This window comes from Nycticebus coucang, chromosome 11 (genome assembly GCF_027406575.1).
Source record: "Nycticebus coucang isolate mNycCou1 chromosome 11, mNycCou1.pri, whole genome shotgun sequence".
NCBI classification, from domain to species: Eukaryota; Metazoa; Chordata; class Mammalia; order Primates; family Lorisidae; genus Nycticebus; species Nycticebus coucang.
Genome location: NC_069790.1, coordinates 7,419,972 through 7,433,409, shown reverse-complemented (window position 1 = coordinate 7,433,409; position 13,438 = coordinate 7,419,972). Strand labels below are relative to the sequence as shown.

The window sequence follows — 13,438 nt, the reverse complement described above, 5'->3', positions numbered from 1 at the left end:
AGTGAGATCATTGAGGGCTTAAGTGTGGGGAGGGGAGAAGAGAGGGCAAAGGATTGAGCCCTGGATGATCCAACAGGAAGGGTACGAAAAGATAAGGATGGACCAGCCCAGCAGGCAAGAAAGAAAAACCAGTAGGGAAGGAGGAAGATGAGGGAGTGAAACCAAGTCTACTAAGGATGAGGGAGAGATCAGCACATCAAATGAGGGGCAAGAAAAATGAAGTCTGAGAAAATGACCCTTGGGCACAGTATGTGGAGGTCTCTGGTGGCTTCCAGGACAGCAATTCTGGTGGTGTCATGGGACTGGAGTCAGTTAATGAGAAAATGGAAGCAGAGATAGCAATAGCATGTCCTCCTAGGAGTTTTTCTACCAAGGGGAGCAAATAAGTGGGATGACATCAAGAAGGAAAAGTGAGTCCAAAAGACAAATGCTTCCAAGATAGAAACCAAGAAGAGTCTTTGTACACAGAGGATTGGAGTGAGCTAGAGAGCAGGTGGTTTGCTGGAACATGGTGCAGGACAGGACAGGCAAAGGGGTCTAGACAGGAGGAAAGGGATGGACTCTCTTGACCCGAGAGCACAGCAGGCTCAGTTATGGTAACAGGAGGCAGAACAGAGAGTGTGGGTGTTTCTATTCAACTTCCTCGTTTTTCAGGGTCATGAGTGTGTGCAAAGAAATAATTGTAATAATGACCATGGTCTTTAAACTCAGAGAAAAAGGGAGAAGGACCTCAAGGTGGTGATGGCCAGGGAAAAACTAGGTTTTGTGTAGTTAAGTGATTGCTGGAAGCTAGGATCAGCTAGTGGTCGGAAGAGGCTGTATGGGATCCAGACTCTGGAAGAGTTGTGGTTGTGAGTGAGATCAGTGGGGATGAAAGGAGGATGTGCTGTATTGAAATCTCCAGGAGTAAAGGTAAGAGGACTGGAGAAAAGGCCAGCACACAAGCACAGATTCAGGAGTAGGTGGATGGTAGCAACAGCGAGGGCCGTGATGATGTGCTCTGTTGAGCTGACGTGCGGGGCTGGGGCTCTCCTGGGAGGTAGGGATTTGTAGACTGAAGGTCACAGTGAGATGCAAAGAGTCATGTATAGACCTCATGAAAGAAAGAGCCGATAGATTTATGAAAGGGGTGTGTTCTTGTTTAAGCCCATCTGTCCTGTCTTACCCGAGGTCATTAGACAGCTTCCTTTGTACTTCAAGGACACATTTTGTTGTTGTTCTTTGCATGTGCCATTCTTTCTCCCCAAAGTCCAAGAAAATGCTTTTCCTCCTTTTTTGGGACACATACTTCAAGTGTCTCCATGTCACCACCCCCCACCACTCATCTGGATGACTTCTTTCTCTTCTCTCTGGAGTTGGAGAAAATCCCCATAGCATCTGGGAGTTTACCATTAACTTTATCATATGTTGTTATAGTTTCTTGTCTGCCTTTCCCACTAGACTCTGAGTTTCTTAAATCAGAAACAAGATTTGATTTATTTTTCTAGCCCTAGCAGGTGGCAGGTGCCATGAGTAGTGGGGGTTCAATAATCATTTCTTAAATAAATGAATGGATGATTGAAGAGCAGTATCTAAAACACATTCTCTGGTGTGTAATTGAGACTTAATATGAGAAGTTTCCTTCTCCTCCTGCTGCTTACCCAATGTTCTCAACCCTTTTGAGGAGAAAATTCAGAAATTTAACTGCAAAAATTGTTTTGTTTTTTGTATGCCACCTGTCAATAATTAGAAAATTCACCAGGAAAAAAATCTGGTTAGTGTTTGTAAATTGCTGTCTTCTTTAATTTTTAAGTTCGATCTAAGCATCTGAACTGTGTCCAGAAACCAGCAGAGTGGACCTTCCTAAGAGAGAGTCTTCTGGGATTCTGGCCAGGGGCATTTTGTTTATGTTTCTGCTGTAACATGTATCTCAGTGTGTTCTCACTGGGTATGTAAATGTGATTTCTCCACACGTATCTGTGTCTTGGAGAAGGATCTGTGCTTTGCTACCCTTTGACTCTTCCCTCCCCCATATACCACCACTCTGTGCCCAGCACCTAGGATGCTTTTGAGCCCTTTGTTCAATCTTGCAAGAATTTAGAAAATACACATGCATGGAATAGACTTTTTCTCACTACCTCCACCCCATCATCACTCATCACGCCCTTGGGAATTAAAAAAATAAAAAACAAAATAAGGGGAAAATTTTGCCAGAAAATACGTTAAAGTTTAAAATGCATCAGAAAAAATGGGTTTCTACCAGAAACAGAAGCACAAGTGCAGAGTGAAACACACTGGTCGGTTTCCTGCCAGCCAGGTGCACACAGGAAGCAAGCCTCAGCCTCTCTGAACAAATTCGCCTGGAGAGCAGGGTACCTTTTGCTTACTCTGTGTCTGGCGCCTGTGTAGGGAAAGTGCAGGTGGGCACCAGGAGGCACGGGGCCAAAATCACTCCTGATGCACAATGTGGGGGCTGTGAAGAGGCGGTGAGCTTCCAGTGTGGTCAGGAAGTACAACGAGGCAGTGCCGTCAGGCCACCAGAAAGGGGCTGATAGAAGAAACAGAAAGGAGGAGCTTTGGGTTAACACTGATGCATTCATTTGGGTCCTAGAAGTCTCCAGAATCTTAAGCAAAGAATAGAGTGGATCCCATTGTTTGCCTGTAAATTGTTCATGCCTTTTTCATTATATATATACTTTCTGTCCTAGTCCAGAAAGAGCTCAAGCCAGGTTCTCAGTGCCTACTACTCAAGCTATGCCAGAGCATTCATCTTTGAGAAAGTCTGACATCTTACTGACTTGTTTTCTTGTCTATTTGTCTTCTCCATTGACTGACCACTGGTTAATGTGTTTAAAAATGGGGCACAATCCATTCACTTCCTTTGCGGTATCTGGATCACCCAGGTGGGAAGGTGTTGGTAGACTGTAGGGTCAAGCAGTCATCTGCTGAAATCGAAACATCCATCTTCCTCCTTGCAGCTGGATGTTACCAATAACGGGAATACCTGAAAAGCAGTGGCATAGATTACTTCTATGAATCTCGGTTGAGATTTAACCAGCAGAAAAAAGCACTGTAAGACTCAGATGAGACATTTAGCGCATAGCTTGTGCACTAGGCCCTGAGAACCTGGCTTGAGCTCTTTCTGAACCAGAACAGAAAGTATATATATAATGAAACAGGCGTGAACAATTTACAGCCAAACAATGGGATCCGCTCTACTCTTTGCTTAAGATTCTGGAGTCTTCTATGACCCAAATGTTCTTGAAACTCAACCATATAGAACCAGTCTCATCCTCCTCTGCCTGCCTAGCTTTCTGGCCCTGACAGCAGAGTGACACTTTTAGTCATGGCCATCGGGGAGTTATGAGCACGTCTGTAGTTCGGGGGAGGACTGCACTGTGGTCCGAATGGTCATGGGAAAGCTTCAGAAAGGCTTCATTTAAACCAGGTCTTTAACAATGAGGAAGATTTAAGTAAGTGATGGGGAGTGGCAAGTATTCAGGTGGTGTTGACAAAGCAAGGCGGGGAGGGCAAGGTATTTGTGAGAAAAAGAGAATGGACCCACAAAAGGTGAGCAAAGAGTCACACAGGGAGAATGGTGTGCCTGGCATCCAAGGTCTGGAACTACAAGGCCCACGTGAGAGAATAAGAAACTTATTCATGGCATTAATGGCAACTGATAATTTATATACTTTGCACGTGGCATTTCCCTGAAACTTCCCAATTAGTCAGGAAGGTGGGGAATTCAAATTTAGTGCATGGTGGGCTAGTGAGTTAAGGGTTCTCTGGTGGGTGGGGTTGGTCTTGCTGCTTCTGACTGCACTGGTGCTCAGCCATTCCGCCAGTCTCCATACTGGTTAGGGGACAGGGTTCTCCTTGGCAGGCAGTATAACTGAGATAAGGAAGTGCTTCTCCGAGAGAAGAGACACTCAAGTATTTCCAAGCACAACACATGGCAGGTCTACTGAGTGGCCTCACATTTAGTCCACTGGTGTGGTCCCATCTAGGCCTTGAGAAGGGCAGTGCCACTGTTGACACTCACGTGCGTCCTTGATGGATCCGTGATTTATAAAGATCTCAGCCGCTGTTAAGTCATTATTTATGGAGTGAAATTCAAAGCAAAGGCCTGCCTTCTTCTTTCAGAACTCTTCAGGATGTGGACTTGACCCAGCATCAGCACAAGCAGACCAGAGCGCTGTCTGGAGGCATGAAGAGGAAGCTGTCCATAGGCATCGCTTTCCTGGGCACGTCAAGGACCGTGGTTCTGGATGAACCCACCAGTGGGGTGGACCCTTGCTCCCGCTGCAGTCTCTGGGACATTCTGCTCAAGTACCGAGAAGGTAGGAGCTAGGCCTCTTCTTCTTTCTCTGTCTACAGTACTGAGGCCCAGGAAAAGGATCGTTAGTGTCCGTGTAGAACCAAGTCATAGCCCAACGAAGACATGTTATCCTTTTCAGAAAAACGTGTAAGAGTTTATAGAGATAGATTTATCAGATAATATCTCTGTAGGGTTCAGAATTATGTACTTTGTGTTTAACCCCTTAACACGGTACCAGCAATGACATGATCCACACGTATTATGATGAGTGTCAAAACCGCATTCATCTCAAGTGTAGATTCTTAGAAGCAGCAGCCTAGTGATCATTTAGGACAAGGCCTTCTTTTCTTGGATGAGGAAACTGAGGCACAGACCAATGGGCATATAATTTACTCTGTGGACTAAAATTTGAAATAATAGGTCTTGTGGACTTAAGACAATCAAAGTTAATTTTATTGTGAACCCAGGTTGAGGACTGCAGCCCAGAAACAGGTTCTCTTAGATGAAGGATGATAGATGCGGATGGTGGAGCAAAGGGTGTGTTCTTACAGCTCTGAGCAGTGCTCAGGGGTATGTGTGTAGGATAAACACGTGTGCAGTGAGTGGACACGAGGTAAAGAGTTATGAGCATGTAGGTGATGTAGGTCAAGGGCGATGGCTGCTTCCATCCTGCCTGTGTGCTCTGTGGGATACAGAAGCTGACGATCAGCATGCGCCATTGAAGGTTTTGACAGACTTCAGGAGAGTTCAGCTTTGGTTCACAGGCCCAGTCTCTACGACCTGTGTGTCTAAGCTGCAGCCATCTCGGGCCACTCTAAACACTTTTTCTTTCAGAGTTTCCTTTTTCTGACAGCTCATGGCTACCGAGACAGTTCACTGCACCAAAGGTGGGTGGAACTTGGGACTCGGGTCTGTATTTCTCACCTCTACTATGGCTTACTTCCCACTGAGGGCATTTGATGAGCAGTTACTAATTTCTAACTTCTGATTCTTTCTGCACTCCTGACAGCCGGGGCGTGTTGCTATATGTACTTTGTATAAAAACACTCTCATTTACAAAGAAACACCTCTCAGTGCTGGTAAACAAGTATACAGGTGTCAGTGACAGGATTAGTACGGAATCTTGTAAAACATTGTTTTGCATTTTCCTTTTGCTTTTTTGCACAAAAGAGCTTCTGACTTGACCTTCACCTCCACTCTGCCTCCACCTCCCTGGGGAGAGATTAGGATTTGTGATGGAAGAAAGAGCCCCTCCAATTCCTTAGCATGCAGAGGGCTGAGCTGAGAAGCTGCAGATCATCAAATTCTCTCTTAAAGCTTAGCCATAGTCTAGGCCCAGAAGGGAGGATAATACAAAGGGAGCATCAAAGAAGCACCAAAGAATGATCCTGTTCCTTTCTACTGTACAATTTTAGAGGAATTATGGAAGGAGTAGTCAGAGAAGAAAGCGGGAAACTTAAGCAAACAGATGTGGCCTTTCTTCCATTCTGGGTAAAAGGAGGGTTTTGTTGATAGTGATGGCTCCTCAGCCCTGGTGCAGTCACAGCAGAGTTCATGAGGCTGAGCAGAAAGCTGGGACACAGGAGGCCCTGAGCTTCGACACTCAGAGGGAGACAGGCTCTGCTAGGGATGCTGCCACGGAAGAACAGGGGGCCCCTGAAACTGGCTAGCTGGAAGCCAGGGCAGAGAGTCCGCGGTCTGTCGGGAGCACAGCCCGGGAGCATTATGCTCTGACTGACCCCACTACAAATGCTAAAGTGGAGGGGGCAACAGTCGCGGGTGGTCCCAGTCATTACTCGGACACCACAGGAGGTTGACCACGTTGCACCCAATGAGCCTAACCTTTCCCCATTGCCATGCGACCACCAAGCCTCCTTGCTCCATTTACCTAAGCCCCCTTTGGGGAGAGCATAGAAGGGCCATTTGAAGGGAGTGATTAAATTTTTAGATGAAACCAAACTGGATGAAATAATTTGCCTGCTGAGGGCTGATGAAGAAGATGAATGGGAGATGGAGAAATAGATTACACTGTCTCCACACACGTGAGCTGCAGGGTACAGTGGACACTGCAAGCCCCCTGCTCTCATGTGTTTGGAAAATCAGAGATGGAGTCTTAAAAGTCCAGCATAACAGTTGAGTAATCAGCATAAAGGTTACTTTGGGCAGAGAACCAGATACAATACAAGTGTCAGAAACAGACAGCTGTGTTCAGTTTCAGTTGTTACAAATATTTTCCTATCTTCTCCATTGCCTGGCAATGCTTTTTGTCTCTGGAGGGCTCCTTTGGAATCATCCCTGTGCTGATTGAAGCTCAAAATCAATAGGATATAAGTGATTAGATAGGTGGTACTGGAAAAAAATATGTTTTCAAGAATCAAAATGTATATTTATTTCTGAAAGCAGTCTCAGACCTCCAGGTAACTGATACAGCTCTGTGAAATAGATCTAAGGACTGGGCAAAAACAAATGTTCCCTGCTGAGTGGAAAGCAATCTTCTGTTGGAGCACCAGGGCACTGGGGCTCAGTCTACCTGGAATTCTGTGTGTTTCTTGCTTTGTGATGTAGCGTGTGAACTCTTGATCAGCTCTGGTATGAGGACTCCTGTGCCTCCCAGAGAAAAAATTAATAAGAAAGCAAAGGATACTGTTGCTAGAATTTCTGTCTGTGGCAGGTCCTTGGTCTCGAAAATTAGAAACTGCTTTTCTCTGATCCTGCTTGCATGTGAAGAGTAGAATTTGGAAAAAAGTCTGTTTGTTGAGGCCTAGAAAATGGAGGTCCCTGTCCAGTCTGGAAAAGGGGAGCTCTGTATCAATCACGGGAAACCGGCACATCACCACTCAACATCTGTAAGGGTCACCTACGAGCTCTGTGCTCCCTGCGAGACCTGGGAGTAATTATCACATTCTCCTGGGATGCAGTGTTCTCGTTTGCAAATGGAGATAGTTGTACCATCTTGCAGACTTTTGGGAGAATGCACTGTATGTGAAAGTTCATGGCTCAGTGTGTGGGTGCATAATCAATGACAGGTTATCATTATTAATGTAAAAATAATTGAGAGATTTGAATGTGGGAAGTGCAAGTTTTAGAGGAAAGGAGGTAGAACACATTAATCAGAGAGAGACGGTATCTTGGGGAAAATAGAGTAATACTGCTTTTTAAGTTATGGGACTTTTCCTGAACCCAGCTTGGGTCCCGTTGCCCAGAGCAGCAAGGCCAAACACTGACATTGCAGTCTGCTGTGATAGAAAGGAAGGCGCTTACTGCAGGACACCAAGCAGAGGGGACAGGCAGCTACGCTGAAGACCCAAACTCCTTGAAGGATTACTAGCAAGGGTTTTAAAGGCAGGCAGAACATTTCGGGAAAGCTGAAGGTACAGCAAAATTGCAAGGCAATACATGGAGGTTATACATTCGTTTGACCCCCAGAGGAAGGATCGTTTGAAGCGAGGGCTTATGGGACATAGATGGGGTCAGAGAATTGGGTATGGAAGCAGTTATCTGCCAACTTGGGGTCAGTGGAAAGGAACGGGAATGCTTGGCCTGAGGGTGTGACTCCAGGACCCTCAGGAAGACACTTAGAGCAAAGAACAGCAGTTGAGAGTTCCGTCCTCACTTCCCTCACAGCAGTGGTCACAGTTGGTGTTTTTCATCTGTTGAGGGTGCAGGTTTCCAAAAACCTATATATGTTTCAGAAACATGTGTCAAAGTGTTATCTTTTAGTTTCTGCAGGGAACCCTTCCTTGTGACTCTGACTTGCGTGGGGACTATAGTTTGAAGTCATTATTACCTTCTGTATCAGGTTGCTCATTCTCTATTCAAGGCCAGTTAAGCACCTAGAATTTCCCTTGAAGTAATTGAAGACTTTCCCTTTATTTCCATGCTCGAGGGGGCCTGGAAGGCTCCTAAGAGGGGTCCCGGCTGCATTTTAGGATATGTCTTGAGCTTCTTTAGCATTTACTAAGAAAATATCATGGATCAAAGTCTGTGAGTTTAACCTAAATTCTTTGAGCATTCATTTTTTTTTTTTAATTTACCAGCTTCTTTAAGGTACAATTGACAGATAAAAATTTTATATATTTATGGTGTACAGAGTAATGCTTTAATACACGGTCGGCCCTCTGTGTCCATAAGTTGTGCATCTGTGGATGCAAGCAAGCTTGCATGGAAAATATTTAGCGAACTAAAAAACAATAAGAAATAACAATATAGCAATAACAAATAATACCAATAAAAACAATATAGGCTAACAAGTATTTACACAGCATTGACATTGTGTTAGATATTATAAGTAATCTAGAAGTGATTTGAAGTACAAGGGAGGATCTAGATTGTGCGTAGGTTGTATGCAAATACTTGCCATTATGTAGAAAAGTCTGATTCTGCTATGTGGGTGCAAAATCGGTGACAGGTTATCATTATTATTGTTAAAATAGATGAAAGTGGTGCATGTACTGAAATGAATGTCCCAGGGATAGTGAGGGACAAATACATATATACACTGTGGAATGATTAAAGCAAACTAATTAACATGTCTATCATCTCACACACTTATCCTTTCTTTTGGCGTGTGTGGTAAGAGCACACGAGATCTAATCTCGTAGCGATTCTCAAGTACAGCCCATCACTTGCATATACTCATTTTGTATATCTGAAACTTCGGTTAACAACATCTCCCATGCCCCATCCCACGCCCGCCTCTACTACCCCTTAGCTCTTGGTAACCACCATTCTACTCTGCTTTTCTTTTGGTTAATTAGCTTCCAGTTAACTTTTATTTTTAGACTACTTCAATGTATGGAAATTTATTATCTGAATTTCATGGTAGCTCTTACCAAAGTCTCTAAACTTCCTTTTATACCAAATTAGGGCTTGAACACATTTTCTTAGTCTCCAAGAACTTGGCCTTTCTCTTGGAGACACATCTGTGCTGTGAATTTGTTACTGTGTACCTCCAATCTCTGTTGCTTTTGGGTCATTTTATGGTTTCTTTCTAGAGTCATCTTTCTTTTTTTAATGAATTAAAACTTCTAGTCTTAATTCCTGTCCTCTGTTGGTATCATTATTTTTACCTGTATTTTGTTTTTATTGCCACATACGAAGTGCATGTATTTATGGAGTGTGATTTTTTGATGCATCCCTTATGTAATGATCAAATCAAGGTAATTAGCATATCCATGGCCTCAAATATTTAACCGAGTAGAATTAAAAACATGTTCAACTTTCTGTCTTTGAAAATTTGCTGTTCCAATAAGAGTCAATCTATATGTTTATGTCTATTCAATAAAATAGAACAGGTTGAATGGGGTTCAGGGTAAGCCAGTGGGGGGATATGGAAGCTAAAAACAGTAACAGCTTCTCTATACATAACTGAAGTAAACTTTACCAAAATAGCTTTTAGCTTCTCCAGCCTTTGCTCTTCTAAGGTAAATTGGAGGCTTTTTCTCCTCAAGCAAAGGTTGTGAAACTTGACACAGTGCTAGAATTCATAGAGGACACGTGAGTGTAACACTTTCTTTCAGCAAAAAGTGGGCATGGAGGCCCGGAGGCATCTTCCTCCAGGGAGGGCCCAAGTTGCCCCTGTGCCCCAGCTCCCCACATCTCTCACAACTTGCTGTCTGTGGGTCACCACTGCTGTGGGCTTTCCCAGGGAGGCGGTGTATGTTCTGATCCTATTACATTTGATGAATGAATTTGTATGGCTACATCTCAGACATCTTTTTTGTTGTTGTTGTTGTTGTAGTTTCTTGGCCGGGGCCAGGTTTGAACCTGCCACCTCCAGCATACAGGGCCAGTGCCCTACTCCTTGAGCCACAGGCGCCACCCATCAGACATTACTTTTTTTATGATTAATTTCTGTCTTAACTCAGGGCTGTGATTTTCCTATGCAATAGCCCTTCTGTAGAGTAATGCTTTCTCCCTAAGTACAGAAGAGATGGTCATCTGAAGAGAAATGAGGAGGACTTCAGTATCAGAGAAGACAGATGCCCACCTCACTTTTATTCTATTTTTTAAAATTTCTTCTCTGCATCCATCCAGTGATCTGCCTGTCATTCCTAAAGAATGAGGTGGCTGCGCATAAGGACTCTGCTTTGTTTCTGGGTTTCGCCTTAGCGTCTGTCAAGTGCCCCCTTTGGCTCTGGAGGGGGAAGGAAGATTTGTAGAAACAACTGTAGAGAAAAGCATTTCAGGGTCTCTAAATTGCAAAGTGTCCTTGGCTGAACATTTCTACAGGACCTATTTCAATTTGTTTCAACCTAAAAATTGGTGAAATTTAATTTATGTCCTGCATTTACCATTCCAAGGAGAGGGAGGGTGGCCTTTGTCATGCCAGTCCTGATATGCCCTGTATTTGGATCCAGGTCGCACAATCATCTTCACAACTCACCACCTGGACGAAGCGGACTTGCTAAGTGACCGCGTGGCCGTTCTCCAGCAGGGCCAGCTCAGGTGCTGCGGTCACCCCTCCTGCGTGAAGGAGGCATATGGCCAGGGGCTCAGCCTGACCCTCACCAAGCAGGTGAGAAGTGTAGCCACCTTGCTTCCTGGGGAAGTCCCACTGCTCTCTGTGGGATAAGAAACATATTGTGGCAATTAGGCAATAATAACATCTCAGTAGAGGCCTTCTGCGTACAACGGCCCAGAGGCCAAAGTCAGTGCCCCCAGGTCTGAGCAAAGGGAGCTATCCTCTGGGAACCCAAAGATGCATTTTTGATAACCAGAAGGAAATATTAACACATGGAGGGTAAGAATTATCTGACCGTAGGAGCTGCTGTGAGTGTCTGGGTCAGGAAGTATCATTATTTAGGTGTTCTAGACATACCTTTCTGACACTGATACTTCATTTGGGAGGCTAAAATTTTGTCCTACTGCAGAAACAAAGTGATGAGGGCCTAGGTTGTGTTTTCCGACCCTTTTTATCACACAGAACTCTTGAACCTATAATTAAACTTTCACAACACACTTAAATTATGTTGATCAAAAAAAGAATAAAAAACATATACTCACTGTGCTTTGAACTTCTTTCAAAAATAATTTAATTAATGACCTTTAAAAATTTTTGTGGCATATCTAAAACATCTCCTGGTACATCAGTTGAAAAATGACTGGCTAGTGGGGTGGACCAGCACACCTGCACATCTGTAGTTATCATTGCCCGTGTCAACTGGGGCAAGAAAGGGTGGCTCTCGAGTTGGGACTGGAGTGGGAGTGGCACCTCCCACTCTTGATGATTGGTGGCCCTCATAAAGTCTGCCCTTGACCTCTGAGCCAACATTCCTGTTTGCTTCCTCTCTAATCCAGGGTGATACTTCACCATTCTGAGACAGCTGTTTTCCTCTGTAGCTGAGACTCTTTGTCTTCCTTTTAAGACTCAGCCCTGTCTCCATAGTACAATTGCTAGGCCAGAGTCCTTCGTGATTGTCCAAGGGGACCAGCAGAGGGGGAGGAGGTACTTCATGAGGGCATGAATAGATGAGACAGCCAGAGCTGCCCAGTAGCCAAGTGGGGCATGCAGGTGTGGCCTCACCTGGTTTATCACCATAGATTTATATTTTAAAAAAGAAAGAAAAGAATGCAATGTATTGTTGAAGTGCCTATTGCTTAAATGTGGTGTTTCATTTAAGCTGTGAAGGGGAATTTCAAAATAATTTGCATGAAATCAATTGATATATATTTGAATCGACATTCCTTACTGCTTCTTCAGTTTTTTTTTTTTTTTTTTTTTTAATAGCCTTCTGTTTTGGAGGTCCATGATCCAAAAGACGTAGCTCATGTTACATCCCTCATCCAGAACTACATTCCGCAAGCATTTCTCAAAGGCAGCAGTGGGGCTGAGCTGACCTACACCATTCCACAGGATGCAGACAAGGCCTGCTTCAAAGGGCTCCTCCAGGCCCTGGATCAGAACCTACATGCTCTGCACCTGACGGGCTATGGGATCTCAGACACCACCCTGGAAGAGGTACTGAGGAGTACTGAGCATGCTTTTATCACTTACCCATTTGGCCGTTCTATATTCAGTGAACAGATATGGGTAAAAGGATGGAGAATGTGGTGCATGTTTACTTTGTCCAAGTTCTTCTCAGTGTCAGGCACAGTGGGATCCAGTAACTGAATTAACCCCCCTGGAGGTGACTATTGTTCTTTATGGAAAATAACATTCTTCTATCTGTGAACTTAGATGTCTTTAATCCAAGATCATTACCTGTCTGAACACTTTGTAATGTTGGACAGCAGGTGGTCCTAGTGCCCCACATGGAACCCTCTTCACTGTGGGCTGTTGTACTGGAGTCACCGTCCCCATGCTGGGTGAGCAGGATGTGAGAAGGGCAGCGTGTCCACCCTGCTGACTCCTGGCAGGTGGGCTCCCATCCCCAAATCTCCCCTTTGCTCTGCCTGGGACTGAGCAGGATAAGACCAGCAGGAGTCAGAATCAGGCAGTTCCTGTAGGTGCTTTGCAGTCCAACCTAAGGCCAGCCTTGTCCGGGGTTGGTTGAGGTTGGTTCTGTGTGTGAGCCATATTTGAATTTGAATTTTACATTTCTATTGCTAATATGAAGTGCTTCAGATTTCTTAAAAAAAAAAAATCAAGTGGTACAAATTAAAAAATAATCTGGGAAGAATTTTGGACCAGTTTCTCTAAATTACTCAGAAATAGTAATAGTGCCTGATCAGGTTTTTAATGAATAGTTGACATTTAGCTTCTGAAACAATATTAAAAAATAACCATGAGAAGTAATATGCGATGACTTTTAGAAAGTCAAGTTCTGAGCATTCATTCAGTTGTGTTTTGGGATAAATTTTGGGCTGAGGGCACATCTCGGGGTTAGGGGCACCAGAGGAAAAGCAACCTTTCGTGTGACAAATCAATGTCATCCCAAGTAGACAGCAGCCATCACAACCTTTGTCTGGAATAAATCATCATAAAAGATCATAAAACTAGAGAAATATAATATTACAAAATGCTTTCATCCATCGAATGTATTTGTTCACCTAAAACTCTATAACTTATTATTCTTATTTTAAAGTTGAGGAAGCTGAAGCTCAGACGGGCTGAATTCTCTACCTCAAACCACCACGTTCACTGACGGTGGAGCTGTACTTGAATCTAGGTTTTCTAGAGGTCCACCCAGTTCTACAGAC

At 44.1% G+C, this 13,438-nt stretch overlaps 1 protein-coding gene across 1 annotated transcript in view; it reads left to right on the top strand.

The window, feature by feature from the left end:
- ABCA13 (ATP binding cassette subfamily A member 13) overlaps positions 1-13,438 on the top strand; it is a 578,079-nt gene that overhangs the window by 299,461 nt on the left and 265,180 nt on the right. Inside the window, exons 39-41 of the mRNA XM_053553839.1 lie at positions 4,123-4,319; positions 10,657-10,814; positions 12,027-12,257. Of these exons, the coding sequence (XP_053409814.1) occupies positions 4,123-4,319; positions 10,657-10,814; positions 12,027-12,257 (586 nt within the window). The remainder of the gene's footprint in view (positions 1-4,122; positions 4,320-10,656; positions 10,815-12,026; positions 12,258-13,438) is intronic.